The following is an 11,384-nucleotide window of genomic DNA, read 5'->3' on the forward strand; positions in this document are numbered from 1 at the left end:
TAGACTATAATGCCGATAGTGAATATGACCAATAAAGGAAAGATAATTATACATAGAAAATGTTCTTGAAAATATAAAGTTATAAGATTTTAAAAAGCGAGATGATAAGGAATAAAGAGAACAAGGCAAAAAAAAAAAAAAAGAAAAGAAAATATTCCTTTAAAGTTTTCTAGAAATGTGGTATCCTATATCTAAGTATAAACTCTAAGGGAGCCTTTAGTACAAGAGAAATTTTTAGTTTCTTGGCAATTAGTATTTGAAAATGTTTGTTTTTCCGTTTAGTTTTTAAAAAATAATTCTCATCAAACAATATTTTTTGGAAATGTTTTTTAACTATATTTCTCACAAAATTGTTTGAATGGGAGATGTGAGAATCTAACTTTTCTAAGTTAGAAAAAAAAAAAGTTTTACTGCAATATAAATAGTATTTTCTTTTCACTAGATCAATCAATATGATAAGTAATTAAATTTTTTGAGAAATTCATATAAATATTTTTAATTTATTAATAATGAATCAAACAAATTCTTATAAATAAAAAAATAGATTTTAATTATTTGTAGGAATTATAATTTCTAGGGTTCATGATTCTTAAAAATCATGATTTACCGACATGAAATATTTTTTCCTTCTCCTAAACATACTCTAACTAATAGAGTAAAAATGATTTAATAGAAATAACTATTAAGGGAAAATATAAATAAGCATAATATACAATAAATATACACATTCACTTATTAAATATATTAAATTAATCATTAAATATTAATAACAATTAAATGTTTTTTTCTCATTTTGAATTTATTAAATTTACTAGTTTCCCGGTTTGGATCAACCAACAAATAAGAAACAAAGTTATCTCTACAAAAAAAAAAAAAAAAATCAATAACAAACAGACAACGTTATCTGTCTTTCTCTCGGTAGGAATCAATTTTACAAGTCAGTGGAATCCACACTACCAACACCATTGCAAATTACAAAACATTTCCCCAACCTTCTATGCTAATGCCAATTTGTCACACCTCCACCAAAGCATAACAATGCTCAATTCCTCTTTCCTCTCCCTTTCTGAACACACCTTTTCCCACACACCCCATCATTTCCCAACAAGGTCTGCTTCTCAAAACCCCAACCTTCATCCAAAGTTTCAATCTTTAGCCTTTGGAAACCGTGGAGGGAGTGAATTTCCATCTGGGTCTTGCTCCAATACCCCCAGAAGAAAAGGGGTGTTGGTTGTGCGGTCAAAGTCAACGCTGGGAGTAGAAGAAGTGGTGGTAAAGGGAGGAGGAGTGAAGGGTAAGGGTGAAGAGTTTGATGCAATTGTGATAGGGTCTGGGATTGGAGGGTTGGTTGCAGGGACACAGCTGGCAGTGAAGGGTGCCAGAGTTTTGGTTTTGGAGAAGTATGTGATTCCTGGTGGAAGCTCTGGGTTTTACCAGAGAGATGGCTATACTTTTGATGTGGGGTCTTCTGTCATGTTTGGTTTCAGTGATAAGGTCAGTTATTTATTGGTGAATGTGATTCTTGCTGTGTTGTGAAGTTATCATGTACTTTAATTTCACTTATTGTATGATAAGATTGGATGGTGTTGAACATTTAGGGTTGAGGTCACTGAGCTGAATGTTACAGTGAAGGAATATGGATGCTTTGTTTGTGAGAGGGACTCGCTGTTTCTCTCTGGTTGTCATGTACACACTATTCTGTGATACTATCAGTTTAATTGTGCTTAGCTAGTGGCAATGAGCAAAATGGCTGCATCTAGTTTGCTCTTTTGATTAGTTAGTTATAAAAGAAAGACCGCATGAGAAGTAAATTAAGGAATCAAAAGCTTAAAGGTATATGTTTTTTCAGTGACAATCCCATGATCATGAATAGATATATGTAAAGTTTGGTTTTTGATCAATTAAGCTCCAAATAACTGTATTTTGCTAATTTATGAATGATACCTTAGCCAATAGTAGCTTTGGGTACTAGTGTTATCAATGGCAGATGATGGAACATGGCGGAAGGCCAAAATTCCACCATATAAACATGCCATTGCACCTTATGGGGCTGCCATGGCAGGCCTCCCTTCACAAATTTCCTATGGCCGTTGTCAAAAAAACAGCCACGCCATTCCGCCATGGCGGGGCCATAGCAGCTATTTAACAACACACCGTACTACTAGTTATTCTTTATGTTGAATGGTATTCTTCTTAGGATCACGAGGATCATGTGAGTTAAATTTGTGTAGGGTAATCTCAATTTGATAACTCAAGCGTTGGAAGCAGTTGGTTGTCGGATGCAAGTGGTGCCTGATCCAACAACCGTTCATTTCCATCTACCGAATAACCTTTCTGTTCGAGTGCACAAAGAATATGATAAATTCATTGAAGAACTGACCAGTTACTTTCCCCATGAAAAGGAGGGTATTCTTAAATTCTACGGTGAATGCTGGAAGGTTTGTCTTAATTGAGGTGATTGCATCCCCCTTAAGGCATTTTTGCCTCTCCTTGAAATTCGCTTTTTAAGAGCTTTTATGTGTTATGGCTAGATTTTCAATGCTCTGAATTCATTGGAATTGAAGTCACTAGAAGAGCCACTCTACCTTTTTGGACAGTTTTTTCGGAGGCCGCTTGAATGCTTGACCCTAGGTACTTTCATCTTGTTTATTTTAAAATGAGAGGCCACAAATGTAAAACTCTAAACTTCAATTCCATAGCTGATATTGTTTTTCAGTTCCGTTTAGCTTATCTTTTCAGTATTTTGTTTGATTGGGAGGAGTTATGTTTTAGCCATGAGATTAATGTATGATTTAAAAGAAATGTTGTGGGGAAGCAAAGGGTGTTAAAGGGAACAAATACATCACTAACTATGTTAGTTACAGTTTGCTTCTTAAATGTTGCATAGTTGACTTGACAAATTTTATCCTAACCATGAATATTAGGGCAAGATTTGAGTTAGTGATGCTTATGAAAATTCCTCATATAATTAACATTTTATCTTCCTGAATAAGGATAAACCAGGCCTAGAGAATTACATCTGATTTACATAGTTTACTTTTGGCTGTTTGAAGAATTTGGAATTATTGATCTCCTAAGGGGTCTCTGGATTTGTGATTAATTGGCTTAAATCTTCGAAATGCGTCAATTTATTGTAATACCAAGTTGTAATAGTTGATTTATGAAAACCTTCGAAATGAAGATTTCTATCAATGTGAGCATCTGTTAACTTTTGCTTTGTCTAGAAGAACATAGCAAAGGATGATCAATCATGATCATTCTTGGTATGTTTCTTTTGTAGGACATTGATGTGATGGACAATCTCTATTAACCAATAAGCATGACATGCCTAACAACAATGTACTACTGATATGGGTTGCCATTGACCACCATCTGCACATCCCTCCATATTTGAGCTTTTTATCAATGTTTATGTTTTGTCCATTAGCCTTTCTGACAATATTTTTGGCAGCCTATTATTTGCCTCAGAATGCTGGAGCCATAGCTCGGAAGTACATTCAAGATCCACAGTTGTTGTCTTTCATAGATGCAGAGGTAGATACAACTTGTTTGATTCAGTTAGAAGTTTCAAGAAATTAGTAAGGAAAATGTGTCTTGAAGAGTTATTCAGTGGAATCTGTTAAGAATGAAAAGGGGTGACTAAGAGAAGAATCAATTCTAGTGGATCTTGTATGAATTATTTACTGTTGTGTGTTGTCCTTATCAGACCACATGAAATACTCTTATTTATAATGAGGGAGGTTTACAAAACAAGGAAATTAAATAATGAGTAATAAGGGAAATAGTCCCATACTAAACTGCTGTAATTAAAACATATCAAATCATATATTTCACACTCCCCCTCAAACTGGAGCATATGTCATATGAACCAAGCTTGTTTCAAATATGGTAAACCCAATATAAATAAAAATAAAGACGGCTCCAGTCGTGTGGTTGTGCCGAAAAACCTCGGCTGCAGCCAACGAAGTTCCGTAGTGGCAACGGGTGTTGTTCACCCGTGAATAAAGCACGCCCTAAGGCGGAAGGAGGCGGTTCCAGTCTGATGCTTGTCGGAGATGTGTCACGCATCGTGTACTTGAACTTCTCTTGCCGGAAAAGGGCCCTGCATGGGGTTGCTGTGGTGGTGTGTTGAATTGACTGCGCATGTGGATGGCATGGTGTTCTTGAAAGGTTGTTGATGCAGAACGACAAGAGGGCAGTGCACTGGTTGCCAAATATGCCCAACAGTGGGCGTGCACAGATGTGTTTGTGCAAGGGACATTGGTGAACATCGTTGCGGAAGCCAATTCTGAAGGAGGGTTGGTTGACGCCATGAAACACATTGAAATGTGAGCCAAACGAAAGCCAAACAGGTCTGAACAAGGGTTGGACAAGTCCACTGGAAGTAGGGAATGGCAGTGCAGGGATCTCCAAAGGATGGGTCTCACTGGAAACGATGCCACACACTGATTTGTGAAGAGAGCATGAGTTACACGTGCTGGAGAGGAGGCACATGTGGGCATGTGCAGAGGAGTTGTGGGTTGCAACTTTGGCTCAGAGGTCGCTGGTGGATGGTGACTCCAGTCATAGTAGGTCGTCGAAGAAAGGGATGGGCAGCGGTGGCCAAACGGTGGACACAGGTGTTGCAGGTACTGTTCCCCCGAAAAAGAAAAGAGGTGTGTGGAGGCACTTGCAGCAGCAGCTGCTGGAGCAATCCAGTGTGGAGGTCATCGGTGGTAGAACGACAAGCAGAGAGGTCCACTAGAAACTGGAAAAAGAATGATAGAAGGCAACGAGCAAAAGGGCTCACCGGGGACCCACCCCGGTGAGTGACGGTTTTTCCTTATTCCCTCAACCTAGCTCAGAGCTGGTTATTCTTGGTTGAGGTATTACAAAAATCATGTCTCACCGAAGACCCACTGTTCCTGGTAGGCCCTCTGCTCTAATACCATGTAAGAATTATTTATTGTTTTGTGTTGTCCTTATCAGACCACACAAAATACTCTTATTTACAATGAAGGAGGTTTACAAAATAAGGAAACTAAATAATGAGTAATAAGGAAAGTAATCCCATACTAAACTGCTGTAATTAAAACATATCTAATCATATATTTCTTAGATCTCATAAAAGAGGTCGAGGGCATTTGTTGTGGGTCCCATTGTAGAAATTGAGGCAAAAATAAACAGTGCCACATGACTTTTATCTTTTTCTAAACTATTTTCAAGTGAGATAGCACCACTGATTTACACATTGTTTGATTATTCAATTATTGGTGCATGATTGGTAAAATATGTGTTATTGCAGTGTTTTATAGTGAGCACAGTCAATGCTTTGCAGACACCAATGATCAATGCTGCCATGGTAATCTCTTCATTTATCTTTTTCATTCTTTCAGTTCTTTCAATCATATTTCATTTCTTAAATTGTCTAGGAGAGAAGGATTCATGCTTGCATTCATTGCTTCTGGTTGTGATGGATGGGATTGGGGGATTAGATAGTAAAAAAATGGAACTAGCATGAATTCGATCCAACATAGACTGCTTAGTCCTAATAACTTTACAAATACAACAACAACAACAACAACGCCTTATCCCACTAGGTGGGGTCGGCTACATGGATCAACTTCCGCCATAATGTTCTATCAAGTACCATACTTCTATCCAAACCATTAATTTCGAGATCCTTTTTGATAACCTCTCTTATAGTCTTTTTGGGTCTTCCTCTGCCTCGAATTGTTTGTCTTCTCTCCATCTGGTCTACTCTCCTCACTACAGAGTCTATCGGTCTTCTCTCTACATGCCCAAACCACCTAAGTCTATTTTCCACCATCTTCTCTGCAATAGGCGCTACTCCAACCCTCTCTCTAATAGCTTCGTTTCTAATTTTATCCTGTCGAGTCTTACCACACATCCACCGCAACATCCTCATCTCCGCTACACCTACTTTATTCTCATGTTGGCTCTTGACCGCCCAACATTCTGTTCCGTACAAAATCGCCGGTCTTACCGCAGTCCGATAAAAGTTTCCCTTTAGCTTGATCGGTACCTTTGCATCACATAACACCCCCGATGCTTTTCTCCATTTCATCCATCCTGCTTGAATGCGATGATTCACATCCCCTTCAATTTCCCCATCATCCTGTATTACAGACCCAAGATATTTAAACCGTGTGACTTGAGGGATAATATGGTCTCCTATTTTCACCTCTGAGTTAGAAACCCTCCTTCTTTTGTTGAACTTACATTCCATATACTCCGATTTTCTTCTGCTTAGGCGAAAGCCATGTGTTTCTAGAGCTCGTCTCCAAGTTTCCAACCTCTCATTCAACTCCTCCCTCGACTCTCCAAGGAGGACTATGTCATCTGCAAAAAGCATGCATCTCGGCGCTATCTCTTGGATTTGTTCCGTGAGGACATCCAGAATTAAGGTAAAAAGGTAGGGGCTAAGGGTTGACCCTTGATGTAAACCAATTGTGATGGGAAAAACGTCTGACTCTCCACCCTGTGTCCTAACACTAGTCGATACCCTATCATACATATCTTGGATAGCTCGAATATATGCAACCCTAACCCCTTTCTTCTCTAGAGCTTTCCACAAAATCTCTCTAGGCACTCTATCATACGCTTTCTCCAAGTCAATAAAAATCAAGTGCAAGTCTTGTTGGGCCATGCGATATTGCTCCATCACCCGCCGTAATAAATAAATCGCTTCCATGGTCGACCTTCCCGGCATGAAACCAAATTGATTCTCAGTAACTTGAGTCTCCTTTCTTAATCTCCTAATAACTTTACAAATATTCTAGTATTTTTAGATTTGAAATGTTAAACATGTAAACTGTAAGATGTAAATGTCACCCTTCAGTTGGTATCTGTCATGTTGTTTACCTGTTTTTTTTTTCTTTCTAATAACTGATTCTAAAAGGAGGAAAGGGTTAAATATGTTTTTAGTCCTTAATCCTAATAAAAATACCAAATCTTGGTTTAACTTTGTCCTCATAATTTTTTTTTGGAAAATAGTTCCTACTATTATTTAGTGATGAATGATGACAAGGCATACATCTTAACATGCTACGAAATGACCACTCCAACATGCCATGTGACATGGCATGTTTAGATGCATGCTACATTATCACTAAATAGCAATAGGAACCTTGCTCAAAATTTTTAAAATTTACGAGGACCAAAACCAACAATTTCTTTTGAAGGAACTAAAACCAAAATTGCCATTTTTACAGGACTCAACATATTAAACCCACCATGAAAAGTGTAGGGGTGATAGAATTAGAAATTCATGTTACCAGTCCAAACAGTGAAAACACTAATGTAATGTGAAGTATAGTGTCCTGTTGCATAGTTCACCTCTGCCTCTCTTGCTCTCCATTTCCTGCATGGCTTGACACCTTTTTTTCCTCCAGGTTCTATGTGACAGACATTTTGGTGGGATTAACTACCCTCTTGGGGGTGTTGGTGGGATTGCAAAGTCCTTAGCAAAAGGTCTCGTTGATCAGGGTAGCGAGATAGTTTACAAAGCAAATGTCACCAGTATTATAATTGAGCAGGGCAAAGCTGTAAGTGACACATCATAATAGAAACATTGATGACATATTTTGGAAAGAAGCATTTTTTCTTCAAGAACTGTACTATGCTTTTTGCAGGTAGGTGTGAGGCTTTCAAATGGCAGAGAGTTCTTTGCCAAAACTATAATATCAAATGCTACCAGATGGGATACATTTGGTTGGTTCCAAATAAGAAATTTTATAAGATTTTTTGTTAATATTTCAATGATAATCTCAGTGTATGTTTCTCTGCCTTCATTAGTTCTTAGCTAATCCCTAATTGCATAATGTTACATTGTAGGAAAGTTACTGAAGGGCGTTCCACTTCCGAAAGAAGAAGAGAACTTCCAGAAAGTTTATGTTAAAGCTCCATCTTTTCTTTCAATTCACATGGGGGTTAAAGCTGAGGTTTTGCCGCCAGATACAGACTGTCACCATTTTGTGCTTGAGGTAGTTGGAAGTTTGCTCAACTTGTATTCCTTAATAGTCTCTGTGCTGTAGAATGAATAATTAACTATATGCATTTCCTTGGCACCTCTCTAGAGCAACTGGTCCAAATTGGAGGAGCCATATGGAAGTATCTTTCTAAGTATACCAACTGTTCTTGATTCATCATTGGCTCCTGAAGGCCGTCATATCCTTCATATATTCACAACTTCTTCCATGGAGGACTGGGAGGTAGGCAATACTGAATACTGAGTACTTATAAACAAAGTTGAAGATTTTCATGTTGCTTGCTTCTATGACTTTAGATTTTTTTTTTTTTTTTGCCTCCTGTTTTATTCATTTGCAGATTAGTTTATGCATAAAATCTCAATATCAAATATGTCATTGTTTTATGTCCTAGGGTCTCTCAAGAGTAGAATATGAGGCAAAGAAGCAGCTTGTAGCAGATGAAATCACAAGCAGATTAGAGAATAAATTGTTTCCTGGTCTTAGATCATCCATTGATTTTATGGAGGTATGGACTATAGCCTCAGACCTCATAGTACTGAATGGTATTTCTGTGACTTCCTACGTTGAGAAAAGCAATAAAATAAATCAAGGTGTGATTTTACTTATCTTTATTAGCTCAACAACATGGGCATAGACACATTTTCTGTCTGCATTGGTTAAAATGTTTTAATTTTAAAAATTTAGTTAATCTGGCAGTGTGTTACTTGCATTTTTTTATCTCTCTTTGGTTAATTCAGAATTATTCAGATATCGTATTGTGATATGTGGAACATTGATTTGTGTAATGACCTTTGAGTAATGCTATTTTCTTGTTGATAAGAATAATCAGGTGTTATATTTGAAAAGAACTAATTATAGTCAATTTCGCTGCTTGTGGATCTGAAAGTTAGGAAGTTTCACATTGCCTGCCTTATTTCTCGGGGTGCAGCTTATATATCTAATGGGCAACTTCACTTAATGTCAATTGGTTTTAAGCTGAAATCTAACACTAAATTCTGCTGTGCTAAAGGTGATGATTAAACATAAATGTTGGTGCAACATAACTACATTTATTCTTGAAAGATCCAAACCCAAGCCAGCATTCAAGATAGTAATGCCTGTTTCTGTCCAAGTGTTTTTAATTGTTAACAAAACCTTTATTTCCTTGTTTTAGGTGATTCTATGGCTGTCCTCAGATGTGATATTCTTTTTTGTGATGCTTGTAACAGACTGCAACTAGAATAGTAGGCAAGAAAAACTGTTCTCATCTTTTTTGTTGGTATTACCCCTAGACATAATTTATAACAAAAAGATGCTGAATAATTCATATGCTACTTTTTTCTTTCTTTCACAGGTGTTTGTAGTTTCAGTTAAATCTTTCAAATTCTTGTTTTAGTTGTATGGATGAAATCTTTTCATGACTTCACAGTATATGATTTTTGAAGCAGTCAAAATTAATTCAATAGGATTACTTTTAGAAAAACATCTGGAAGTGGGACAGGTTATACTTGCTTAACTTAAGAGCTATTAGGAAATCATGATTTCGAGTCAAAACGGGAGAACCACTTTCATTGAAGTTAGTTGCTAAATATAGAAGCATGCTTGCTATTATGTAAGTGTTTGAATTATCTCTTTAGATGGATGAAACTATCTATATAATGCTTAGGAATTCTTTTTGTGTTTAATTCTTATGCCTTTTTTTATTATGTGTATGTTTTCTGAAATTTTAAGCCTCATAATAGGTAGGGACACCTAAGACACACCGGCGATACCTGGCTCGTGATGAGGGAACTTATGGTCCAATGCCACGCAGAATCCCAAAGGGGTTATTGGGAATGCCATTCAATACCACAGTAAGTCTACCATAAACAAACGGTTCAGTTATAGAAACATTCTGCTATGCTTTTAGAATGCAATGATTAAAGTAAGCCATAAACAAATAAAACTTTCAGGGCATAGATGGTCTTTACTGTGTTGGCGATAGCTGCTTCCCTGGACAAGGTGTTATTGCTGTAGCTTTCTCAGGAGTTATGTGTGCTCATCGAGTAGCTGCAGATATTGGTAAGATAGACCATTCCTTCAAATGCAAAACACATTAATAGCAAGCTTTCCTTCAAATTCTGGAAAACCCTTACTTAATGCTTCAAATGCACAAAGTTGTAATCACTCATGTTCTGGCAAATTTACATTATGTGTATGTTTCACATAATGTGAAGAAATGCATGTGTTATTCCTTCAAATGTTAATAGAAAGCATTTTATAAGCATTCCTTCCAATGCACAAAGTTGTTGTTACTATTGTGCTTACCTATCAGTTAAATTTATATTTTAGTCATATATGTTTGCTCCTGTTAATTTCAAACTTTTTAGTACGCATTGCCAGAATTTGAATTTGTGAATATTGGGATATCATGGTATATAACACTGTTGAATTGCTCTTGCTGAGAATGGTGAACTTCTAATTGGATTTTGATTTTCCCTCATTTTATTTAATTTTTATTCCTTTAAATAGGGCTGGAGAAGAAGTCACCTGTGTTGGATTCCATGCTGCTTCGGTTGCTTGGTTGGTTAAGGACAATGGCATGAGATATATAGGAGCATTTGTTGGATGCAGTATCATCATCCCTTTTGCATAAGAAGCTCAACTTTCATTACAGCATTGGTTCACTGCAGATTTCTTCCACAATTTTCAAGAGTCACCAAATTGTCACAGTATATAGATGCTGTTAGTTGCAATTTGATCCATGCAGTGGCAGAGCTTGGAAAAAATAATTGAAGGGGCCAAAGTTTGAAGTGTATAAATTTAATGCAATAATTTTGATAATATCATGTCTTATAGGTGTTTTCTTTCCCCTTGCTGAAGGATATCATGTCTTACAGGTGATTTAAGTAATTGATGGTAATATTTAAATATTAAATATTTACTTAATTTTCTTTTTGCAATATTAATTTTTTTTAACTTTAGTAATACCCTAGAGTTTTATAACCCTGTCTGCTACCGAATAAAAAATTAAGAGAATTGATCTAATATATATTTAAAGAATCTACATAATTCACAGGAAAAAAATGATCACAAGAAAATCTATAAATTAAAGTCATTGTATAATTTTTCTTGTAAAAAAACGAAGTCATGGAAAAATGAGTTTGAAAAATATATAAAAAAAAATTCTAAATTATGCTAGACTAGGTTTAAAATCATATTCTAAAATAAAAAAAACAATCATTGTTTTGAAAGGATATTTTTAAAAAATAAAGAATCAAACTAAATATAATCGAAAACATAAAATACCATATTTTAGCCATATTTTTAATATAGTAGTATAGTCTTTTTCACCTTTTCATGGTTAGGTCTCAATACTATAAAAATTGCTGTGGTTCTTCCTGGCTATAATTAAGTAAAAATGGTTGAAAGGAA

At 36.2% G+C, this 11,384-nt stretch overlaps 1 protein-coding gene across 6 annotated transcripts; it reads left to right on the forward strand.

The window, feature by feature from the left end:
* The first annotated feature begins 916 nt into the window (after window positions 1–916).
* LOC114393165 (prolycopene isomerase, chloroplastic-like) lies at window positions 917–10,912 on the forward strand. 6 transcript variants are annotated; one of them, XM_028354434.1, is made up of 13 exons: window positions 920–1,494; window positions 2,232–2,438; window positions 2,532–2,631; window positions 3,452–3,534; window positions 5,285–5,341; window positions 7,395–7,547; window positions 7,635–7,713; window positions 7,837–7,985; window positions 8,079–8,213; window positions 8,383–8,496; window positions 9,713–9,823; window positions 9,923–10,031; window positions 10,482–10,912. In XM_028354434.1, exons 1-13 carry the CDS (start codon window positions 1,039–1,041, stop codon window positions 10,553–10,555), a joined length of 1,827 nt encoding a protein of 608 aa, XP_028210235.1. In that variant the 5' UTR covers window positions 920–1,038; the 3' UTR covers window positions 10,556–10,912. The 6 variants fall into 6 exon arrangements, with proteins under 6 accessions (XP_028210254.1, XP_028210247.1, XP_028210243.1 ...); XM_028354467.1 differs by having other exon boundaries at window positions 1,442–1,498; XM_028354453.1 differs by lacking the exons at window positions 9,923–10,031; window positions 10,482–10,912 and adding an exon at window positions 9,145–9,218 and having other exon boundaries at window positions 917–1,494; window positions 9,713–9,821.
* Window positions 10,913–11,384: the final 472 nt, after the last annotated feature.

This window comes from Glycine soja, chromosome 2 (assembly GCF_004193775.1).
Source record: "Glycine soja cultivar W05 chromosome 2, ASM419377v2, whole genome shotgun sequence".
NCBI classification, from domain to species: domain Eukaryota; kingdom Viridiplantae; phylum Streptophyta; class Magnoliopsida; order Fabales; family Fabaceae; genus Glycine; species Glycine soja.